The 26,120-nt window shown below is 38.1% G+C and overlaps 1 protein-coding gene across 1 annotated transcript; it reads left to right on the top strand.

Moving 5' to 3' along the window:
- Positions 1–4,449: 4,449 nt before the first annotated feature.
- LOC139719425 (uncharacterized) lies at positions 4,450–24,786 on the top strand. Its single transcript, XM_071630841.1, has 4 exons — positions 4,450–4,503; positions 13,539–13,661; positions 14,254–14,346; positions 22,057–24,786. The coding sequence occupies exons 1-4, from the start codon at positions 4,470–4,472 to the stop codon at positions 24,780–24,782; spliced, it is 2,976 nt and encodes a 991-aa protein (XP_071486942.1). The 5' UTR covers positions 4,450–4,469; the 3' UTR covers positions 24,783–24,786.
- The last annotated feature ends 1,334 nt before the right edge of the window (positions 24,787–26,120 follow it).

The following is a 26,120-nucleotide window of genomic DNA, read 5'->3' as shown; positions in this document are numbered from 1 at the left end:
TTAAACCTTGGTAACGTTTGTTACGCATATGAGTCACGTATGTTACATGAATATATTAAACACTAAAAAAGAAGATAAATTTTAAGAGTTCTAATAAATATCAAAAGTACCAGCGTTGCAAGACCTTCAGTACTTCTGGAAGCAGATTTATTTAATTGTCGTCTGATTTTATCGTCCTTATAGTATATACATTTGGCCAAAAATGAAAAATTGGAATACAATATTTAGATTTCAAGAGTTTATTTTGTCTGAATATCATGAGTTTCACTGCAAAATTACCTGTTGAAGTGCCCTGTTTAAAACCAAAGGAATGCATTTATATAAGAGTCACAAAAGACATTGTCAAGAACCCCTAAAATGTATCAGTGTGTACTATAAACAATTGTAACGTATGTTTCAAATATTTCCAGATTGAAATATTAATCACTCGAAAGTGGAGATGCATTGGAAAGTGCATTAAAAAGGAATGATGCATCGCTAAACAACATTGCACAGTGTGAGTGCACAAACTGGTCAGCACTTAACTGTTTAGCATATTAAAGTTTACATCAATAAGGTATATCAGGCATAAGAGTAAAAAATGTGAAATAAATCACATCGAGCCTATGAAGTTTAAAATGCAAACACCAGCACTGCTTTATGATTAATAATGCATGATTATCACGAGTTTCATTAATGAACAAACCATGCATTATTGTTGCTTAAAACGTACAGATTTCTTGGCACATTATTCAATAATGTGCTAAGAAATCTGTAAGTTTTAAGCAACAATAATGCATGGTTTGGGTAATAGTCACAAAAAAACAGAATTATGAACAATTTAAGAGTGGTCACGTAAATAGACAGCTTTCTCACGGTTTTAGATTGAGAGTATAACTGACCTATGACACACTAGTCTATAAAGACAACAATGATAAACACAAAAAGGCGCACCTTTCATAATTTGGATACCCCCCCCTTTTTTTGGGGGGGGGGGAGAGGCAATGGAAAAGGCATAGAAATGTCAGAAGAACAAATTGCAGTTCTTCTATCTCCATTACATAGAATAAAAGTTCGGTGACCTATAAAATGTTTTCAGTGGACATCATTATAAAAGACAACTGTAAACTCACAATCTAGTATTTTTCTGCAAAAGGCAACTTTCAATAAAAGGCATACTGGGTAAGAGCCAGTGTAGGAGAGAATAATGCAAATGTGGCGAGTTGTACTTTAGTGAAATTATATAAAAGTTGGTATAAGAGCGTTAGCATGACGCTTTCTTCTATTTTCTTGGTTAAACTTCATATTTTCATTAATATCTCGGAATAGTTAGATTGGGTAGAAATTTTCATGGATGATTTTCGGTGCATAAACAAGGAAATTTACATATATTTCATCCTTTCAATTTGATATCTACAAGCCAACACTTTTATACAGTACCTTTCATTGTAAAGCATACATAAGTATACATCATTAGCAAATTTTTAAATTTGTGAATCAATTTCCTTGTCAATCCTTGTCAATCAAGTCGACATTATCACCTTCATTCACCCTTTGCTGAGATCGGTTTAAGTCTTCTTTTATTTTCTTGCCGAACGCTCTGTGCTTTTTAACTCTTTCATTTTTTTTCTGTGCTCTTGTTTTTCCCAACTCTTAAGATTTTCCACAGGAACGTAATACTTTTTTACACGTTGTTTCTCGGATTTACTCTCTAAAAAAATCGAGTGAAAGTATTCACTCTTAATGGGGTGAATAAAAAAAAAAGAGTGAAGTTAGAGTGACAATGATCATTTTCACTATTTTTAGAGTGAGCTCAGGGACCACTCCTAAATCTTCGAGTTATCCCTGAGGTCACCCCAAAATGAGTGAAAATGAACTTTTTTTTACTCAAAATTAATTCCAATTTTACTCTAAATTCACTCTTTTTTTATATTCACTCGATGAAGAGTGAATATTTTCACTCAATTTTTTAAGAGAGTACGGAAGGCTTCTTCTCCAATCTTTTCCTTTTTCCTTCTTCAGTAATCGGCCTGAATCTTGGCTCTTTATTTTCCCATTTTGACCTCTAGGAACCGAAGGAGTAATGATAAGATTCCCTTAACAGAGAAATAAGAAAATCCATACTGCAAATCAGTAATAAGATATTCTTACATAATTACGTAACCTACGTTACCTCTAATTACAAGGAATGAAGTGTCACATAATGAATTTGGTAGACTACAGTCACTATACCTTTGAAGTAAATGATATGATAATTAAAATGAAAACCATTATTTTCATCATTCATATATCATTAACATACATATTGGATTGATTTTGACAGAGTGATTGAAACCTACGTTACCAGGGTATTCAGGGCCTCATTGACAATGATTATCGCCAAAAAGAATGGTTAGTGCAAGCGTAAAATTGAAATATGTTTTTCATCTGTTTATTTATGGATATTAGTCTTTTTTAGGATAAAGCTTTGGTGAAAAGTACGACAGTGTACATGCAGATGTAAAATTGAAACCTACGTTACCTTAAGTGAAACCTACGTTACAATATTGACCCTATGTTTAAGTACCTTAATGTTGTATAAATACCTGAGTGTGATGTAAACTTATTATTCTCCTCGACAAAACAAACACCAAAGTACTTGCTTATAGTAAAAAAGTACCAATATTTGAATGTGATTACGCTAAACATGACTTTGAACATATATATACCGTTCGCTCAGATACTGAGAAAGATCTCGTGCAGTCCATTCCCTGTGAGTCGTCAACGTGATGCGCCATTTTGTCGCAAGGACTGTTTCTATGCAACTATGGAGTAAGATGGCTCTAGATAGCACTTGTTATCGATGAATGGTTGCAATGTTAGTGAATATAATTTAGATTATTTTTTCGGGGGTAACGTATGTTTCGGTAACGTAAGTTACATCAGACCTTCGATGTGACTTTTTCAAGCGATTAGTAATGGCTCAAAATTGAAATCTCAGTGGAGAGATTGGGGCACCGTATGCCTATGTTTGGCATCTTCCTTGTAACATTTTCTTTTTTAATTTTCCATAGCGGTGGTAACGTATGTTTCATTTCTTAACCATACGGTCTGACACAATATTAGTGCTTGAAGCTTTTTCTCTGCAGCAGATAACCAGGTGGCACAACTATTGTTTACAGCATTGGACGAGACATTTTCTAAGTTTTTAGGACGGATAATTCACAATTTCAGCCCCAGGGAATGTTTTAAAGGAACACTTGAAATCATGGTAACGTATGTTTCACAGGCCTTTGCGACAAATTTGACTTGTAAAATAATTCAACTGAACAGTTTTCAATTATATTTCTTTTTATTCTAACGTGTAGGCAAATGGCTTAATTTGCCTTAGAACAAGTTTTAATGAAAAAAGATCATGCTTTCATTTGCATAATAGTAACATATCGGCAAAACTATTAATTTGCGACATGCTTTTTTTGGCGGGTTTACCATCTTTATGAATGCATAACTTCCGAAAGAATCATAACTGGAAGTTCAAATTCTCGGCAGTTCTAGTTAATAATGTACTAACGGTAACTATTACCCGAAACTTATGACAATCGGTCGTTGCTTTATTTTTTCTTTGGTAAAACTATTGCGACAAGTATTTCACTAAATTGTACATATTTAGTGGTTTTGAACCGGGGACCATGCACCTTTAATTAGGCTGCGTTCACATAGAAGTATTCGGTATTGGCTATTCGCTATTCGCTATTCGAGCACCGAATACACATCACCCGCACCATCAACTCACCATCCCATGTAGTGAGGATTTCTTCCTCCTATCACGTACATCGCAGCAAATCTAACTGCATCAGAATGTCAGTCTACATGCTTATTTTTGCTGAAGGGCAAATCCATACCAATTTAAGTGTCATTATTTCATAAACGAGAGACGGTATACGCTGGAAGAAAATCGAACAAGTTCGATTCCCACTTTGCTATACTTTTCGCAGCTATTCGGTACTTTCGAATAGTGACCTCTTAATGTGAACCGGTGTGAGGAAATCCTATCGTTCGATTCAAGCTATTTGCGTGCCCTCGGAAAACGAGCCCGAATACCCGAATAGTATACTTCTATGTGAACGCAGCCTGACGCACCCAAAGATCCTAGTGTAGGATCATCCCATCTATTGACTGCAGGAGTAAACCCTTGTTGGTCGTAAAGGAGTCTGCGCCAAGACTACGACATGCACCACGTGCTATATCATGTACAAAATGCATGAGTAGCCTACGTTTCCACGCTGCTATTCAATGTTTACAATCTTTGATGCCACAATGTACGTACGAGTACGTACGATCAGGGAGGCCTCACCTCCCTGGTACGATCGACACCACTATGCGCTGCGTGCATTGTGTACTCTATCGCGCCCCGGAGACCCCGCGGCGCCGCTGCACGTTGGGGCTGGTCGCAGTTGGCTCTTTGCATGCTAAGTAACGTTTAGCGTTAGACACAGGTGAGGTGTGCGACGATGTCGATTCCAGTTCCAGTGAAAGAGGAAGATGGTGAGTATAAAATCTAACTGTTATAGCAAATCTATACACGGTACACTAGTGACTTATCCATTTACAACAACTGGCAGTACTATCTCTGGTACTTTTCTCGCTAAAATTCTTGTCGACTCGACCGAGCAGAGCCTCTCAGAGGTCCTTGCCTCCGCTGCATCCACTTTACTACCTCCTTGATTCCTTGGTCCCACCAATAAGGTACAGCGTTGTGTAATCTTTAATCTAAAGTTTACAATTACATTGTCTAGATTTACTAGTACTATCTAGAGACTCTAGCTATAAACTATAGTTAGGTCAGGGAATTAGGAATTTATTACCTCCGCCAAAGGAGGAGGTTATGTTTCCGTTTAAATACCGTTGGTTTGTTTGTTAGTTAGTTCGTTAGATAGTCATGATAGTTCGTTAGTTTGTCCGTGTGCAAAATAACTCAAAAAGTAAATTTAAATTTAGTTAAATTTAACGGATTGGGATGAAACTTGCAGGAAAGTGTTTGAGAATGACACAAGTAAAAGTAACAAACGATTAACTTTTGGTAGTGATCGAGAATTTGGGGGAATTTATGAAGGATTTCGATATTTTGGTAGGCCTAGGTAGGGTCAGAGGGAGTTCAGGCTGCGCGTATTTGAGGTTTGCTTGCGCGCACTTACTCCAGTGCGTGCTCTACTTCTGCTAGGGTCCTACAGCATACAGGTTTCCTGTAGGTCCAAAATGCTGTAAATAAGCCTGGGTTGGCAGTCTCATTTTTATTTGCACGCACATGACATTTTATTGTAAATAGCTACATCTGTATAATAGCACTTTCATGCACCGCGCCGTCGGCCAATGTCGTCTTTCCACAGCCCATCCCAGTTTAGCTTCCACTGCCTTGGAGCTGCAGGGATTATCATTTCAAGGTTCAAGGGCGATCTGAGGCGCGCCGAGTCATGCAGCTGAGGGTTGTTGTAGTAACGGTAGTAACGGTAACACTTACCACTGTTACTGGTTAACATGGTTAGTTGCAAATCTATCTTGTTTGTACTTGAGTTCAGTCAGTGTACTAGACTATACTACTATGTAGCTTCTTTCAGTATCATGTTCCAGTTCACAACTGAGGGATGCGCACACAGGCAATCCCTTTTATACCTCCCCTTGTAATAGACAGGGCCAGGGGGGTTAGGATGAAGCCGCTAGGGGGCGCTACTACTACAGGGCAGGGATGCCAAGTTCAAAAAAATCTTATGAATGAGATTTTCATGACTCGGCATGCGAATGTGCGCGCGAGCGAGGGTGTGGGAGGGATTTTTTTCCCCTGTGGCCTCCCACGGTAGGGAGCTTTTTCAATTTTTAGCTCTTAATGGTGCGATCAGGTCAATGAGGTGCATACTTAAGTGACTATTTTTTACTTATTTTGAAAGACAAAAGGGAAATATATACCTTCATTTGCAATTATCACTTTAATTTTTTGAGCTATGCTCATTATCATAGGCCCAAGTTGCAGACTTCACCCAATGCGTGAGAAAAATGGGTGCCATGCGTGAGATCGTGAGATGGCCCCTAAATGCTTGAGTCTCGCGCAGAATGCGTGAGACTTGGTAGCTCTGACAGGGTTTGTAACAAAGACTTCGAGTTCTACTTCTATATTGGGAAATTGGGTGACTTTCAGCACACAATGCTATAAGCACTTATGGGTGGAAATCACTGATATCTCTGTGGAAGAACAAGGTCAGTGGTGGAAATGAGCTGCATGCTTGGCGGAGGTCTGTGCTCTCAGAGTGCTTTTCTAGTGGAACTATGTTTATTCAAGTAAGAAGGGCAAACTGTCAGTTCTACTTCTAGAACAGTAGAAATAAAAATCTGTAGAGTACTTGTTAGTAATAGGGAATCTAACGTTAGAATTCTAGTCTAGGGCAAGTCCAAGATATCGCGCACCTTACGTATGGGACATTCAGAGATTTCAAACCTCCGAAAAATAATGAAGGAGCACTTGGATTTTACTGTTTATCATCAGGAGGACTGGTAGCCCTGAGAAGAATAATGTGTTTAAGTTTGATGTCATTTGACCTTGGGTTAATTATTTTATTAAGAAAAATATGGCAACTTACGTATGGGACCAGAGAAAAACTGGATTTTTCAAAATAAAGTTTGAATTGAAAATTCTCTGAAAGTACCTTACTGATGAAGTTCTGTTTAGAAGTGAAGAAAGGTACAATACTGAAGTATCTTTCAGCAAAGTTTCACTGCAAAAGAATAAAGCATATTTTCATGAAGTTGGTTTAATTAACGAAAGTACACCTTACGTATGGGACATGGCTCAACTTATGTATGGGACATTTGTCTTTAGTGCACAAGTGTATTCATGGGAATGACCGTAAATTTCCCCATAGTGTCATATTCAGTTCCACAAATCATACTACCTGTACAACATGTAACAAATGAAATAGACTTCTAAGTGGGTACTTTCCCGGTTCAGGTACCCAACAAAAGCTAAAATAAGACAAATAAAAGTAATTACCAATTTACAATTAATATGTCTTAGTTCAAAATGGATTTCATCATGCATTAACACTGTCCTCATGATGTCTGGTATACAGATACAGTAAACATATACTGACACTCTATTTCTAGCCCATTTGTAATACTCTGGTCAATATTTTTTATCAAATGAAGAAAAAAATGTGCAAATTCTAGCTTGTGACCTTGATGTAGCATACATACACATGTACCATGACTAATTTGTAGTCTTAATAATTTCAACTGTAAAATCAAATGTCATGTATAGTGTAATTTGCAAATTTTATACAGTTTGAAGTGGGTACTTTCAGTAGTTCTAGGCTTACCTTGCAAGTTGTCTAAGTTTTTATAGAGCTTTATAATTGTTTGAAATGCAGCACAAAAAAACAACAGCAAGAGTAACTCATTTTGCTCTGTAATCATCATGTTTTGCCATGTGAATTTTAGCTTCTGCAAAATCAATCAAATTTTAATGAAACTTTTAGATTTTAAAAGCTGTGGTAGAACAAAGAGATAGAAGAATGTATGTACCAATGCTGGCACACTTTTTTTCAAATTGCTTGGCTTCAGGTCTATGCTACCAAAGATGACAAAATTTGTGTTTACTTTGTACATGCTTGTGAAGTGATACAGGAAAGATTATCATTAATTGTACATTCAAATCTTAAGAGAAAATGTAATTCTAGATTTGAAACACTTTAAGTAATTCACTGATCTGAAACTTACAATTTTGATAAATTCTAATAACCTCATTTGATCATACACTACCAGATTGCAATGCTGGTTGATAATTGTGTAGATGTGGGGACCATCTACAAAGTAAGTATGAGTTGATGAAGGTGTCTCAGAGCACATCTGTCTCTTCAAACACAAAATAGAAAAGAAAACTGAATTCCCTATTTGTTTGTGTAATTTGTGTTTTTAGCACTCCAACCACAGAACCAGTATTGATATTGTGGTTCATGGCAATGTAAACTACAGAAGTCTTCATTTTACAGGATTTTCAGAAATCATGTTCATGGCCTTGATAAGTCATGATATATTCTGAGGGTGTGCAGTTGAAATATTAAACATCATATCAAAATAAAAAGTATTCTCGTAGGGTTTTTCCTCTGCTATCAACTCTAGTAATGACATTGAAGTTACCTGCTGTCACCTCAATTCATTTTTCTTTTCAGTAAGATCGGTAATGTTGTCATTGATGAGCACCACAAGCACAATTGTTTTGATTTCCCTTTTGAGGCTGTTCAGCCTGTAGTACATGCTGAACAGTGTACTGCACCTAAAATGACACTCAGAGAATCCCATTCTCTTGGACAAAGTCATTAGAGAGGTAAAGCTGAAAATGATAACTGAATTAAGAAAATGTCCAATATCAATATGTTAAAAGGAGGAATGTTAATTGAAGGCCAGCTGCCCAGCCTGTAATGAAAATAATAAAATACATGTATAAATGAATATTCTTTATTTTCCTTTCTTAATCATAGAATGACTCAATAATGCTGTTCTTACACTCTCCCTGAGGTCAACTGAGTAGGAGAGGCAGATATACAATGTATAGACATATCCTTCAGAGTAGGTGCAAAGATATCCATTAACCAAACAAATGTAAGGACATAATAGCATCCACGTCAAAAGGCGGTTTTCCCATTCACTTTGCATGTAATGTCCCATACGTAAGGCATTTGTCCCATACGTAGCAAACTTAAATAGTTATAAGATGAAGGACTAATTAAATTTTGACATGTAGTTTTGCTAATCTGGAGTTAAAATTAATAAATTAGAACTTCCTAAAGTTTGATTGGTCAATGTTAGAAATCTTAAGAAAAAACTTTAAAAAACATACTCAAATCCTTACGTATGGGACACTTCGTTCTGGGAAAGTGCATAATTTGCATAATTAATGTGCTGACCTTGTCTTACCAATTGGAAATTATACTAGGTCAAGGACAAATTCAACTGATTTTAGATGAATATTTTTGATTTGTCCCATACGTAAGGTTTGTTTTTAATTTATGCAAATTAAGGCCATATTTCTTGCATAAATTTGCATAATTCAATATTTTCTTTGCTGGAAATATACGATTTAATTCTTTGGCTACAACATGATATCAATAACTTTTTGATTAGATCAAGATGAATTTTGAGCATCTGAGGGGACATTATCTTGGACTTGCCCTCTAACGTTTAGGCAAGCAATTCAGTTACCGTAGAGACATAGAGTAGAGGTATTATCATGTGTAGTGTGCGTTTGTAAAGTTTTATAGGGGTAACTAGACACAACACAGCCCAGTTGCTGTCAATCGCACAGCGTACTAACAGCGTCTGGTTGGGCTATAATATAGGGGGTCTAGATACACAATCCTGTCGCTGCTTTGACCGAAAGGTCGATCTGTAACTGGAGTGACTAGTGTAAGCCTGTACGGTACATGTGTATATCTGGACGTCTAGTCGTTGGGGTGTGGAATATGTTCCGCCGAGACTGCGTCTGGCTTCATGATAGGAGAGCGATGCCGATGACGTTAAAAAAACAAAAGACGACCCTAGACAACGGATCTTTCTGTTTAGGTAGACTGACAACCGGCAACCTTCTGTCTGTCTACAGAGGAGAGCGATAACATCAAAACTAGACTTGGAATTTGTCAAGACTGACAAATTAGGTGATCCGATTTTTTTTTTTTTAATCAATGATTCGAGTCCTGATTGCAATAGGCATGACCATATAGGTTTCATCTGTGTTTAGAGACATTGGCCGTGTGATATTTGGATTCTCATTTAGAAAAAGAGAGTCAGGTCTGCCATCTTTGGTACCAAATTCGGTATACACTATAACGAAGATACAGAATGAAGTATATTTGACCATTGACCCAACTTTGCACAGCCAAGATGGCATCTGAGCAAAAAGTGGTTATTTTGTGAAATGATTCTTGTAACAAGGTCTTTGCGTGTGCAAAATATGGGAAAGATAGGACATGTATTCACCAAGATACAGGTTGAAACATTTATGACCTTTGACTCTAATTTATATACCCAAGATGGTCTCTGATCAAGTAGTTGTTATTTTATGAAATAATGTACGTGACATGAACTAAACATGTGCAAAATATGGGGATGATAGGGGCTGTTTTTCACATCAGTTATTGCAAAGAAAGTTGCAGAAAGAAATATATCAATACATCGAAGATAAGCTTTAATTTCAACCAAGTTTTTTGATGTGATCTCGGCGTCGTATGAAAAAATGGAGAGAACCCTGACGATAGCCCAAAGTCTCAGCTACAACATATTAAAATCTGGAAGAAATTCACCAAAGAGTAAGTGAGCTAGTGCTCGATAAAGACCGTCATGTCAATTTTCATTTCCAGAAAAATTCCCTCCCATAGAGATAACACGTAAACTGGTTAAATTTGGCAAGGTTACACTATATCCATTTTCACGAGGTGAAGACATCATCCGATTAAAACTTTGATTGAACAAAACTTAAAAAGTATTAAATTGGCTACAACATACTAAAATCTGGAAGAAATTCACCGAAGGCTAAGTGAGCTAGTCGTCGATAAAGACAATCATGTCAATTTTCACATCTAGAAAAATTCCCTGCCATAGAGATAACACGTCATAACGAAGATACAGGAAGAAGTACATATGACCTTTGACCCCACTTTGCACAGACAAGATGGCCTCTGAGCCAAAATGGTTATTTTGTGAAATGATCCTTGTAACATGGTCTTTACGTGTGCAAAATATGGGAAAGATAGGACATGTATTCACCAAGATACAGGATGAAACATCTATGACCTTTGACCCTAATTTACATACCCAAGATGGTGTCTGATCAAGTAGTTGTTATTTTGTGAAATAATGTACGTGACATGAACTAAACATCTGCAAAATATGGTGGTGATAGGGTATGTTTTTCTTGAGTTATTGCAAAGAAAGTTGCAGAAAGAAAGAAATATTTCAATACATCGAAGATATTAAGCTTTAATTTCAACCAAGTTTTTGGACGTGATGCCGACTCCGTATGAAAAAACGAAGGGCACACTCACGACAGCCCAAAGTCTCAGCTACAACATACCAAAATATGGGAGAAATTCACTGAAGCATAAGTGAGCTAGTGCTCGATAAAGATAGTCATGTCAGTTTTCATTTCCAGAAAAAACTGCACTCCCATGAAGATAACACGTAAACTGGTCAAATTTGACAATGTTACTTTCAATCCCTTTTTACGAGGTGATGCCGTCATCCCACCAAAATGTTATTATATGACTGAAAGACCATGTAATAAGCTACAACATATTGAAATTTGGACGAAAATTGACAAAAGATTGGAACATACAAATATTTCAACGCGCGCGTACGCGCACGTTTTAAGAGTAGATATGAAATTTTGAGAATATGAGTAGAATGCGCATAACTTAAAATATATATGACGTAAATTTCATTGAAAAATTCCATTCCATTAATGAGATATGATTGAGAATGTGTTTTCATATAATGACGTCATAGTGACGTCACGGTCGACTGATCACATTGATACATTAGATTTGTTGTCTTTGGGACATGATACATACATGGTATAAGTTTGAAAGTGATAGTCTCAGGACTTTCTGAGCTTACCTCTGCACAACTTTTGAGGAGAAAGAAGAAAAAGAAAAAGAAGAAGAAGAAGAACAAAGAATCAGTACAGATACAGAAGGTGATCCGAGAGGATACTCAGATCACCTAAAAATAAAAGACTCCTCCGAACAGACAAATTTTTCTGTCCAGTCGCTGCTCAGCAAGTCGTAGGTGACACAAGGCCCGGGGCAGGGCCAAATGTGCATTTTGGTCGGGCTACTCCTTGACTTTTGAGTCGGCTACAATCATGTACTAACGTCATTAGAAATCATATACTGGTAGGTCTAGACCCTAGGCCTAAATTAAATGTCTAATATACTTCAGCTTCAAGTACTGGGATTCGCCTGACCCAGCCTTGGGGCTTGGGCCCTTTTTTATAAAACTTGTGATAGAAAATCAAGCACAAGTCTCTTGAAAGCTGCACTCAAGTTGTGATTGATTTGGGGACTTGTGATTGATTTGAAGTCTTTATAGGATGGGGCCCAGAGTCAGAGACTTCTCAACCTGGGAGACCCGCTACCACTCATGGGGCGGATGACTCCTACTCATAAGTATCCTCCTCCTCCTCCTCCTCATGGGCACTCTGGATGGCCGTGCATATATTCAGGGTGAGATGTTTAGTGCTCATGAGGCCCCATGTTCACTGATCATCCATCTCACATCTGACTACCATTGCCTCAGGTTTTCACAATATTTTTCTGAAACACACTTGTCTATTCCATGATGAAGAGAAGATTCTGCGCTTCGAGAAAAATCAGGGTTAAGCGACCAATGTGAATGGAGCCACTGAAACATGGGTGCCACATGCCAGCGGATTCCCTACATGCAGGGCTGCCACTCCTATACTGCATGATTTCACTCAAATTTTCTGTGCTTTTTTTCTGTGGCTCTTGCCTCTCCATGCATGAATCAGCACCATGATTGGCATGAACCTTATATGTAATGTGCATCATTTTACAAATATTTGTGAAGAGAAAAATAAAATCAGAACTACACTGTAATCTGAACTTACGCATGTGTTCCGAATTAACCATATTTCACACTGATAGGTGGGTATACTTGATTTTCAGCAATTTTATAACTTTGTAGGTATTACAGGTTCACTTTCTTTGTGAATTCTGCCATCTTTTGGGTGCCTGTTGTTCAAGCGTTCTACTGCGTCCAGAGTGGACAGAGGGCACGCCAGGCATGCTGTGGGACTTTCAGATTGACCTTGTGGACGCACGGGTGGATATCTCTGTATACATACCTTTTTATTGCATGGCTTGCATGTGTGCACACTGCCTGCACTGAATGCAGCAGGATGCTTGCACAGAAGGTACCCAACCTCTGTTGGAAGGCGAAATTCACAAAGTGATTAGTTTATTGTCAAATGTGAGTAGGCCTACTCACTTTCTGTAGAAGCGTGTGGATATTTTCGTGCGACGAATTTTTCATGCTCAACCTGGTATGAAAGAAAATTTTCACATATTTTTAATTCTGCATAATCCTCACATCAACTACTGAAACATATGTCGAGCAAAAATATTTGCATGCTTTTATTTTTATGCTAGTATCAAGTTGCAGGAAAAGTGCCAAAATTTCAACCCTGCAAAAATGTCCACTTTTACAGTTCTGGTACTCTATCAGTATGGAATATTCTAATCAATTTGGAGTATATTCACAAGATCAGGCTAGTTCTGATTATATTTTTTCTCTATAAAGACAAAATGATGTCAGACTTTATGGGGCTATGGGTGACTATGCAGATGACTGCGGAATTAAAAAAAAAGATCTTTGATAAACTGTAAGCAGTTAAAAAAGATATTACACTACAGTAATATTTTAGCAGAGTTGGATATTCAATTATTCAATACCCCTCTCCCCTAAAGAAGCATGACAGAGCTTACCATTTTTGAATTTCTTAATTTGTATATTCCATGCAGGAGCCCCTAGTGTTTTGGAGTTCCTACTCAGGAATGCAGATCACAGCACTATTGCGACATGTTTTGTATCGGAGAGCAAGGCGGTGGGTGAGAGGTTGTTGGCCCACAATGCATCTGACAAAGGTGAGTGACCTGGATGCCCTCTGTCCCCTCCTACATCCCCAAAACAATTCTTCAATTACCTTTTCTTGCCATGATAATCACACTCATAATTGTTATTTTGATTTTGGATCAATTTTGCCTTAATGAACCTTTGTTGAGCTACCACTGGTTCTTGTCTCTTTAGTGGTTCCATCTTGCCACAATCCCTCACAAAACATGTAAAGTAGTTCATATTTATTTTCAGAGGCAGATTTAATATATATACAGTTGTAGCAGGTTTTCAAACAGTCTCAAGCATGGAATTTCAAATATAATTAACGCTACATACATTTGATCTTCCCGTACTACAATATCCCATGTCAGACATTTCTCTTAATACATCGCAACAAACATCTTGTGTTTGAAATTGGTTCTAAAGTTTTGATTCCCGAACCATGTTGTGGAAGCGTGTATACTGTGATGCTGTTCAACATGATACATTTTTAGACAGTGCAACTGTACTTTATTTGCAAGGTGCATTTCCAATGTTTATTACAGTAGATACAGTCTTTTGAAATGAGAAATTAATATATGCTTCTCTCTCTCCCTCTCTTCTTATCTTTATTTATAATAGACAAAAACGCTGTTGCCCATTTCCTGTACCACACGGGAGCAGTGAGCATTCAAGTACAGGCAGCATCACAAGAGAACAAGTCTCAGTTCACAGGTCAGTACTTTAACCCGTTGAGGAGAGATTGATTTTGCTACAACACGCCTTTCCCATAGACGCCTGGCCGAGTATACTCGGGACTCGTCGTTAATGGGTTAATGTCATAATCCCTGGTTTATTCATTATATCTTCCATTGTATTAACATCTTCATACCATAACCATCATCATCTTATCCGTCAATTTGGACTTATAGATGTCTGTAGATGTCTGATTGATCCAAAGAGATTTTTCCCAGTGACTGCTAGAGTGTGGGGTCTTCATATGCCCTGTACCATTGTTTTGTGAGCGCAAGGGGAGCATTGGATGACAACGAGGCGGTAGGCTCACCCCTCGTGCTAACACGCTAGCAAACGAGCAACCGAGGAGCAGCCAAAATCAAGTGCGTACTCGCGTAAAAGTTCAGGAGTTCGCGTAATACGCGCTGTAGAAATGAATACTTAGTACGCAAAGTCCGCCATTACTAAGTGGTATATGGCGGCCCCCATGAAATCACTGACTCCATTGTAGAGTCCGCCCTCTAGTGGTGAGGAGGAGAAAAATCTCTTTGGACTAATCCAATCATTACAGGTCTCCTCCAAGAAAGGAGGTCGAGTGATCAGCGATTGGTTTGTCTGTTTGATAACTCAAAATGTTGTGAAAGAATTTGAATGATACATGCAGGAAAGTTGATAATCACACAAGGAACAATTATTTTGGTAGTAATCTGGAAATTTTGGGGGATTTTTGAAGGATTTTTTATCTTTAGGCACGTAAGGTCAATGACATACTGTATGTGCACAAAAGTGCATGCTCTGCTTGGAGAAGGCACCGCACAGCTGGAAGCTGATGACGTATAAACGAAAGGCTTTAATGTACAGCTGTATTGGGAATAGCATGCATGTAAGGGTGGAAATGAGCTGCTGACTTGGTGAAAATCTGCGCTACCCGAGTGCTATTCTAGTTTTGTTTCAGATGACTTATTACTTGCTTGCTTGACAGTACTTTTCTTTCATGGTTGACAGTTCCTGACTTCCAGTATTAGTCTCCACTTTTTATGGTCAGCAGAAAGTTGACAAACAGTTGATAGGGGTTTACCAACATAGGATATTCTATCAATCCACCTTGGTCTTTATCACCCTCTTCTTCTTAAGCCTTCAATTTTCCCTTGAAGAGTTACTTTTCCAAGACGGTTGTTTTGTCATCATACTATGTGACCAAAGTGGCTGAGTGCTAAATTATATACAAATGATGCACAGGATAGAGTGCGCTAGTGGAGATGTAGCGCACTCGAGGGTATTTACAGTTGTGAAACATGCACGAGGCGAAGCCGAGTGCATGTTGCATTACGTTGTAAATACCCGAGAGTGAACTGCATCTCCACTAACGCCACGAAATAATCCTGTGCATCATTTGTTTTATAAAATGGGTCGAAAACTAACAGCATTTTTCATGTACCTTTGTAGGTCAAGATGTCCGAAGATGTTCGTCCCAAAATTCCGCACATATAAGTACTGTACGTATAAGAGTATACGTACACCACACATGTTATGCACAAGAAAGGGCGGCCGGCCGGCGGCCCGACGAACTAGAAGTTGTTTACAGGATTGACAGCGCGTATGCATGCAATTCAAAGGAGCCGCCGCGCGCACAGACGATCGGCAATAGCATTTAACACGCAGTGCAATGGGACTAAAATAACCAAAGCACGCGTGACTCATTTCAGCACTTCCTATTGGCTACATTCTTGAACCCATTTTATAATTTATGATAATACAATGTAGTAATTATAATAATAACCACCATATGGTGCCTTTTTACAGGGTTAAATTTAACAACTTCAACAAGACACATTGTACAAGATATCAAAAATATTTACAAATCAAATCAAATGACAGAAAAATCAAAGCAAATAAACTTATCAGATCGTTAGCAGTAGAATTAAGTAAGAGCTGTGAAAAGGTCATACTTTTAGAACAAATAGGTTTTCAACAGCTTTTTTTATGCCTCCGCCACGAAGTGGTGCCGGAGGCATTATGTCTTCAGGTGGTCCGTCCGTCCGTCCGTACGTACGTACATACGTCCGTCCGCTTTCGTTTACGCGATAACTTGAGTAATATTTACTGGAATTTTACCAAACTTGGTCCAAGTATTAAGTATGATGGGGCAATTATTTGATTAGATTTTGGGTGAAATCGACTAGAGGTCAAAGGTCAAGGTCAAATTATGAAATTGTATCCGTTTACTCGATAACTCAAGACTGGATGGAGCAAATTTCACCAAACTTTATTGGAGGATAATGTATGTTGGGACAATATTACTTGATTAGTTTTTCAGTGAAATTCGACAGAGGTCAAAGGTCAAAGATCAAGGTCAAATCCAAAAATTTATCTGTTTACGTGATAACTCAAAACTGGATGAAGCAGCTTTCACCAAACTTTGTCCAAGGATGATGTATGATGGGACAACTAGTTGAGTAGATTTGAGTGATATTGGCAAGAGGTCAAAGGTCAAAAGGTCAAGGTCAGATGCTACAAATGTTGCAATTTCCCCCATATCTATGCAATGCCCAAAGGTATTTTCTTGAAACTTGGTGTGGACATGTACTACTGCATAAAGATTCTCCAGGGAGAATTTCATGCCATAAGGTCAAAGGTGAAAAGGTCAAAGGTTAGGTGAAAATGTTGCAATATCACTTTTCTCACAAATTGTTCAATGTATCTTCATGGAACTTGGTACATACGCATGTACTGACTGGCAGGGATTATATAAGGAATTTAAGGGTCAGGGGTCAATAGTCAGGGGTCAAAGGTTAAGGTCAACCCCTCAAAATTTTACTATTTCCCTCATATACTAGTATATCAATGCTTGCATTATTAGTTTCAAAACTTAATACATGCACTACCTAATGGAGATTCTCGTCTAAATTTCCAGCCAGAAGGTCAAAGGTCAAAGGTTAAGGGTCAAAGGACAGGTTTCAATCCCCCCCCCAAAAAAAAAAAAAAAATATATATATATATATATATATATATATGTATATATATGGGTCAGAATTTTGAACGATGTACAATTGAGCCAAAACAAGGCAAAATTTAAAAAGTAGGACATTCTCCAAATCATTCATCTTACCTGAAAGAGTATAACTCAAGCTTTAATATGAACCCAATTATACTAGGATTTTCCCAGAGGAACAAGTTTTTATTCATCGCTGAAGTTTACCATGTCCAGAGCAGCGAACGTCCGTGAGGAATAGTACTGCACATACATTTGAATACCATTTAGCATAGTTTCCAAAGATCTGATTCAGTTCAAAATCCTGACGAAATATCTTAAGGGACAGGTGTACGTGATTGCAGAATATTAAGCTTGTACTCTTAACCTGTTCGTAATGGTAGACAACTGATGATTTAACTAAATTCGTCATTTCTGTGGAAATATTGCTCTTCCGCTAAACACTTTCTTAACTTTACGCGCATTTTACAGAAACTCAATATTTTCACCTCTTATTTCACTATCCCATACTTTAATCCTCACTCCCAAATAATAATATACCTTTTTAAGATGTATCTCATCTGGGCAGTCTCTATAACCCAACAAACATAGCATAGTTTTCATCACGGAGGTTCGCATGTAGCTCACGGACGTTCGGAACAAACAAGATATTGAACAATGCAGCTCTCTTGAGTTGGAAACGCATTCTACTCTCAACAAACAGCAATTTCATGTCGAGAACAAACTCCTCTGCAAAATCCTGAATAGATATTACCAATTCTCAATTATATAAGCTTTTTTAACTCTCATACTGGGGAATCAAAGAAAACAATTTTTCCATCTCTCGTAAATGAACGTACAAACGTACGTGTAATCTCAGTGACGTAGTCCATCCTTGAGAACGAATATATTTATCAAAATTTCGTTTTCATGAAGTAAATATTCAGGTCCTAAAGTTGTTATAATTATAAAGTCTACAATGCAAAATTTGCTTTTTATATAACGAACATGGTCACAGCTAAAATTATGACAAAGAATTAATATAGAAAAACAACAGAAATGTGCTCCGTTATAGAAATACGAAGTTTAGCTGGGGAGGGCAAACGAATACGTTAGGAAGAAATCCCTCTGTGTTTGCTCCTTGTGTTACACACTGTTATCGCGGAGAATTTGTGTTATTATATTAGTCAGAAGTGATAATTGGTTCGATACTGCAAAGTTTCGTCATAACAAGTCCATTATAAGTCCATTTAACTTGGATGGATGTTTGTGACTTCGATATTATATAATATGGTTTGTTATAACAAACCTTTTGTAGCGCGTCATTTCGGAGGCTCGTTATTCATACAGTTTGTCAATACAAAAATTGATAGAGTTCGTATAATCATGACGCTTTTTTATACGGTAAATGATAGGAATCTCCGAAGGTTAACCGAAAGGCTTATTAATTGGAACATGACAAATTATGTTCGCTTATCCAAATGTGGGGAAACAAGTTAACAACTAAAGTCCTCCAAGTTCAAAACCTCATAATAACCGTTTTCACCTAAACGAATATTAGGCCCATTCCACTTTTAGAAGAACGGACCTAAAAACAATTATCCTTAATATCTATTTTTCGAAGAACATTTCTAATGACAAACCTCCTGAATTAACTACAATTTTTGTTTTTCATTTTGGAATAACAAACCTTTGGACATCGGAGTAACCAATCTTTGGAAGAGCGAAGGTATCAAAGTGCAACCTTAAACCTATTCTTAATCATTACTTTTTTTAACATGTGTTTTCAAAGTAAGCACAAATGCACAAACAAATTGACGATCTCTCTGTCTCTTAAATGTAAAATGAAAAAAAAAATAAGTCTTGGAAAAAATTACAAATGAATATTGCTTTTCATTGATGAGTATAAAACAACATCATGTGATGATAAGCGGAGGATTTGTGTGTTTTCATCAATCAATAATTGTATACTGCATGATTTTTGTTCGCTTGTGACGGCATTTCGATGAATAAAAAACATAAACAAACAAAAACTTCTCCAGAAGAATTTGGTATAACGGGAGTGCACTGGCAATTCTTTTCTCTGTGTGTTGGAGCTCGATTCCCTTCTCTGTTTCTCAGTCATTTTCATTCAACTGCTTCCACGTCCTTTTGAAACTTTTCCGTTTCTTTTTCAACACATGCTCATTACAGACTTCTTCCGTCATTATCCTGAATGTGATTGCGTAGCACTTTTCGGATTTGTTTTGGTTTGTTTTGTTTTGTTTTTTGTTTTCTATTTGGTCGCAGCATGTTCAGGCTATTGAGGGAATGAGAGAAAAGTCGTCATGAAGAGAAAAATAAGAATGAATTAAGGCATTTAGTATCATGACAATTACAGCGAACGTCCGTTATGGAGACCAAAACTGGATGTGTTCTGTTTGAGACGGCAGCTACCATACTCAAAAGATAAACACTTAGAGCACCTGTCACTAAAAAGTGGCACTGATCCTCTTTCTCCTACTATGTAATCCACTGACTTATTCAACCTACGAACATCCGTGAAAACAACGTTTTCCGTTTGTTATTACAGGTAAATTGAGTGCTGAACGCTTTTCACTTTCGGGTATGAGCGGCTCGGTGATTTGGTAATATTTTCAACTAACATTAATCTTATGTGCAGTGATATACTTGTAATTGTCAGAAATTTCCTTCCTCGGACAGAACGTCCGTGAGCGAAACTTTCAGAACCTGTAACAGTACAAATTGTCGCCAGAACCTCATTAGAAAGAAATTTAAACGCACAGAAATTATAGATTACGCAAGATTCCATTTTCCTATCACTTTGTTTTAAGTGTTTAGCTGTTTTTTGTATAATAAGAGGGAAAACAAGCGTAAAATTGTGAGTAAATTTTCAATTGTTTGTTCATCATGATCACATAACGCCTTAAAAATTCTGAAACTACTGCTCTAAACTCATTTTCTACTTTGTAAAACTTTATTTGTCGCTATTCGAGCCAAAAGTTTTAAAGAATACAGGACACTTTCGGGACAAGTTATCCCTATCGGAGGGATTGCATACGTCACGGACGTTCTCTGGAATTATCATGGACGTTCGTTCTACTACTAGGGTCATGTTCCAGGACTGATAACTAATCGGCAGAGAGTACCTAGCCTTCCTAACTCTTTCAAAAATTTGAAACGGTATTGTCAATGCAAATTATAAGAAATTTGACATCCTTACAACATATGTATTGCTCAGAGGGGGTTCAGGAGGTGAATTTTCAGAGAAAATATTAACTATATGCTTGGTTTTTGGTGAATTGCATGGTCCAAAAACTGCGGACGAACCTCAGTCCGCTCCAAAAATGGCATGCAGCTCCTCGGCTAGAGAGCCAAAGGTAAAATGCACCTTCGCCATCGAAGTAAGATGGTGTCCCACTCGAAAACGTTTTAATCATCACGGACGTTCTTTTTTTCTTGGAGGTTCGTCTAAAAATATAATTTTGGTTCCTATTTGACAAAGGATGGACAGAAACTCAAAACAAACATATTATCGTGTTGCTAGATCTTAGTTGATTACGACTCAGAACAATATCGCCAATAACGTTTCATGGGCTACGATCTTTATTAGAAAATAGCGGAAGCACGTCCGTGATGAAAACTGAGTATAATTTTGCATAAAAGAATATTACGTCCCATGTACAGCCAGCAGACGTACAATTTTTGCAGGATATGTTCATTAGGTGGAACACCAAATTTTCGTATACGTTACAGTTGGGACAACAAATAGAATTTGCAGCAGCGATAGAAATAAAAGCACCACGGACGTTCGTCTGTTTAGGACTTTGATATTTTAATTGTTCTCTGTAATTTTATACGTGCTCATAAAGTTCTTATAATTTTGTGGTACATACCCATGATATGTCAGATCCAGAACATGGTCAGATATCAGATGCCACGTACCATTAAAAATGCACATCATTAGTTTGAAAAACAAAAATTATTGTGAAAATAGCGTTTTTACCGTATTTTTACGCTTTAAGTCCTTGTGAAATGAAAAATATCAGGCAAAAGTCAACCAAACCATATATTTCCTGAAAGGAAATTTACCAATCTTTGAGATGACATGAAAAAATCTGGTTTCTTAGATCATCCTGGCGTGTTCTAAGGAAAAGAATGTCATAAGGTACGAAAATTGGCAATTGTACATCGTTCAAAATTCTCACCCATATATATATATATATTTTTTTTTAACCATCATTACACTCTTTCTTCATACCTTGGAAATTACTCAATGCATAAACTTATAAAAAGGTCCATCAGAATTCAAGTAAAAATTCTCAATTCCCCAAATATGTGTACCTGCACTCTTAGAAAATTATAGCAAACCCAGTTCAAGACATTTCTGACAAACCTGTCATTTCAATATTTTGCCAGTTATGTGAAACTGTCATGGATCACACATTGTGAAGACATTGTACTATATGCCTGTTGGGGAAATCATGCATTATGGCGGAGACATCAGTCGCCATAGCGACATTTCTAGTTTTTAGTGACTTATGCTGTTGCAGAAAATTCACTTTTAAACTGTCACAGACTGGTTAGTTCATTTGAAGTGGATCAATGTTTACATAGTTTGGCATTGTTGAGGTTGGTGTGCTTAACTGTGTACTAATGTATTGTGTGATAGAAATGTATGTGTAATGCCATTATGTAGGTTTTGTTATCAGTTTCTTGATTTTTATTTATCTCTCCAGGGTTTGTTCCTGGTGATGAAGACAACAGGCAAAGGATATCTGCAGGAGTTGATGTTAAGATTGAGACCAAAGATAGCTGTCCAGAAGTCACTGCACAGTCAAGTACTGAGTATCCCACCGAGCATCCTGGGACTTCCACAAGAGATGGAAGTGGTGCAATGGATGATGATACCAGTGATGACAATGGCTATGCTCTCTGGGATCAAGACCTTCAAAGTGAGGAGGAGGCAACCCCAAAAGAGAACATAACCCAAAAAGAGAATGTAACCTCAAATGAAAATGCAGAGGGAGTAGATAGACATGACAAAGGGCTAGAATGCCAGAACTGCCACACCTGGTTTAGGCACACCTGGGACTATGATATTCATCGACTGCGGTGTTCTGCACAACGTGTGCCATCAGTCTATGCTTGCAACCAATGTGCCCAGACTTATTGGGCAAGAAAATATATCATCAAACACCTCCGAAATGTACACAATGTTCCTCCTGCAGAGGTACTAGCAATGGTCCATGATCTGAGGATTCCCAAGAGCGACATAGCTAGTATGAAGACCCAGATCCATGAAGTCAGGAAGTCAAGCCGAAGAGAGCAAATGAAGTCTTATGCTTGTGATCGCTGTGACTTTACTCACAGTGGCAAGGGACCTATCATCAAACATCTACAAGAGGAGCATATGTTAAGTCTTGCACAGACACTGTCAATGTACCAGGAACTTGAGGTTTGTGTGAGCAAGGTGGAGTCTGGCAAACGACGGTCAAAGCGATTACTGAAGTCACATAAAAGAGGCAGACCTAGAAAGGTCAGAAGAAAAGGGAATGTGGAGGCCACTGAAGAGAGGAATATTGCTAGGTCTATCAGTAACTGCAGCAGAACCTCTCCCTCAAACACTAGTCAACCAGAGGAGTGTAGTGATATAGACATCGTGATGGACTTGGATTGGCGAGATACTACGCAAGACCATGAGTCTGCTAATGGCGTGGAAGGTGATTGCAGGAAAGTACCACCAGAGAAATTAAACTTGCGTATGCTATCCATAAAGCTCCAAGACATCAGAAAAGCAAATGCAGATATTACTGTTGAAACTAAATCACAAGTCATGGAGGCAGTTGGGCACACTGTGGAGATTGCCCTCTCCACCACAACAAATTTAGAGATGAATAAGGAAATGGAGGCAAAGCAGGAAGGAGATGAAGACAGAAATCAGACACAAGCAGGGGAAGAAGCAGTTACTGAAGTATCCCCAACAGAAACCTCAGAAGGTGTAAGCAGCAGGTCTTCAGAAGGAACTGAAGACAATAAACTGACACAAGCAGGGGAAGAAGCAGTTACTGAAGTATCCCCAACAGAAACCTCAGAAGGTGTAAGCAGCAGTTCTTCAAAGTCAAAGAAGAATCGTAGTATGAAAATACAGAACCAGTGTGAGATTTGTGATGAGCATTTCAAGTCTCAACATTACCACCAACGACACATTCACCATGAGCATTTTGGGATTTCATATACTTGTAGTACTTGTAACAAGGTGTTTGACACTCTTCTAGGGTTCGAATCTCATGTGAAATATATGCACAAGACGAAGGCCGATGGCACGATTTTCCAATGCGAAATATGCTACAAAACCTTTCGTAATGCATTATCATGCTACTACCATAAAAACGTCCATGGAGACAAATATGCATGCAAAGTTTGTGGAAAACGACATGTAAACCGCAGAGAAATGGAAGCTCATTTGAATCGGGAGCACACAAAGGAGAAGACGTTTTCCTGCAGTCACTGTGACAAAAATTACTATTCCAAAGCATCATTGGACAAGCATAATATGCATGTTCACTCTGGTCCAGGTCGTCAGTATGAGTGTGACATTTGTCACCAAAAGTTTAAATACCCCTTTCGAGTCAGTGCTCACAAAGAAGCTGTTCATACTGGAAGATCTCATCTCTGTGAAATTTGTGGTAGGAGCTTCAAATCCAAGGGAATCCTGAAGCAGCATTGCGACACTGTTCACAGCACTGAGTGCAGGTATAAGTGTGATGTTTGTGGCAAAGGCTTCAAGCGATGCTCAAATCTGTATGCCCACCAGAGAACTCACGCAGACATTAGACCATATCCATGTGAGATCTGTCGGAAAAATTTCCGCACACGAAGACACCTACAGGTGCATACAAACTGGCACAACAATATCCGGGACTTTGTGTGTGAGGCATGTGGCAAGGCATTCCTGACGAAAGCAAATCTTGACAAACATTGCTTCACCCACATAGGTAGGAAACCACACCCCTGTACTGAGTGTGAGCAGGAATTTGTTGATCTCCCTAGTCTGAGACGTCATCTCCTAAAGAAACATGATGTTCACCTTGAGCGCAAGCTACACAGGAAATCATCAGTTGTTAAGATGACTAAACCTCCTCAAACACAGGATCTTCCCTCTGCAGAACAAGAGCCTCAGGTTAAAAGTGGATCAAGTGCACCTGGGATGCCATCAACCCCAAGAACAGTTATGGAACCGGTCCATAGTTCTGTTTTCTCTGGTCAACCAGCCCAATTTGATGTTGTCTCCAGTGCTGTGACAGCCAGTGGAATCAGTGAGGATGGTCTCAAGACAACTGAGCAGGTGTCTGACAGTCTCCAGGCCCCAGCGATGACTGCACAGTCACTGCCACATCATTCAACCAATGTAGATGACAATATGATTGCTACTGAAGCACTGATGCAGATCATCATGTCATAGCACACAGCCTTCCAGTGATTTCCTCCACTACATTGTACCGTATTGAGATGCTTTCATGGCTACATTTTTATGCTTCCGCTCATGAAATGTTGCTGGAGGCATAATGTTTTCGGGTTGTCCTTTTGACCACATGTCCTTTTGTCCATTATAGGGACTACTAGTATGGACCATTATAGGGACAAAAGCACGAATCAGTTCAGTGCTTAATAACGTGGATGTAGGGCAATTTGTCAGTCAGTTGCATGGAATACAACTGAAGAATTTCATGAATTTGAATAATTGCACACTACCTGTTGCATGTTACTGTATAAGGATTAGAATCAGCACTTCTTGTTAGGCAGAAGCCCAGTAGTCCAATGGAGATGATGCCTGTCCGGAGATCAGGAGGTCATAGGTTTGAATCCTGCTCGAGTATGTATGCCCATGATTTCTAATGTCATGTCTAATACAGCTGTACTAAAACAATTCAGTGCTTATTTATGTCGTAGTAGGGCAATTTGTCAATCAATTGCACAAGAACAGTCTTATTGTTCCAAGAATAATGGGAACGTATCATGTTCATTGCCAAATATTTGTATCTCAGAATAATATTTGTCAAAGATTTACACAGTGAATTAGGTTATGTGGGGTCATTAATGCCCATTTACTACTCAAAATCTGTCTTATGTCCAGTGTATACATTGTATTCAGAGTAACCATTGAAAATACGTCATCTCACACACAAAAACGAAAAACTGGTATGACTGTGCATAAGATTTTGCTGGATGTGGACTAAGTGTTGCAGGCATAGCATTCCTTTTTTTGACCACATTCTTTTGACATTGAGTTGTGATGGATGTAAACTCTCAAGAGGATGAACCTTCATACGTATCGGAAGATTAGAGTGATAAAGTTATTATAAAATGCCACAAAGTTTCCACATGTGTAGTGTCCTAATCATTGACTCAAAATTGTGTGAAGGCACAATGATACAGTGTACCAATATCTGTACTGTATGATTGGATGGGATTCTAGGGATACTATATGTTTGGCTTGTGAAATGAGTCTTATGTTGACTACAATGTGAGCTATACATTTGCACTTCTGCACTCTCTGTACAAAGTTCTCTTGTTATAGCAGAGTTGCAACGTAACAAGATATTGTCATAAATTAACAGCATAGTCTAAAAAGATATACATGTACAGTGTAGACGGTAACCTTATCTACCATTTACAACTTGTATATCTTTTATCTTAATATAGGGGAAACTCGGTATAACGAACACTGCTATAACGAGATATCGGTTATTACGAGGAAATTTTCGCGGTCCCAAATTTCCTTCTACACAAGTCTATGTAA

This window comes from Diadema antillarum, unplaced genomic scaffold (assembly GCF_040938485.1).
Source record: "Diadema antillarum isolate AM-2024a unplaced genomic scaffold, OU_Dant_1.0 scf00000110, whole genome shotgun sequence".
Lineage (NCBI taxonomy): Eukaryota > Metazoa > Echinodermata > Echinoidea > Diadematoida > Diadematidae > Diadema > Diadema antillarum.
This window is presented reverse-complemented; position numbering and strand designations above follow the sequence as displayed.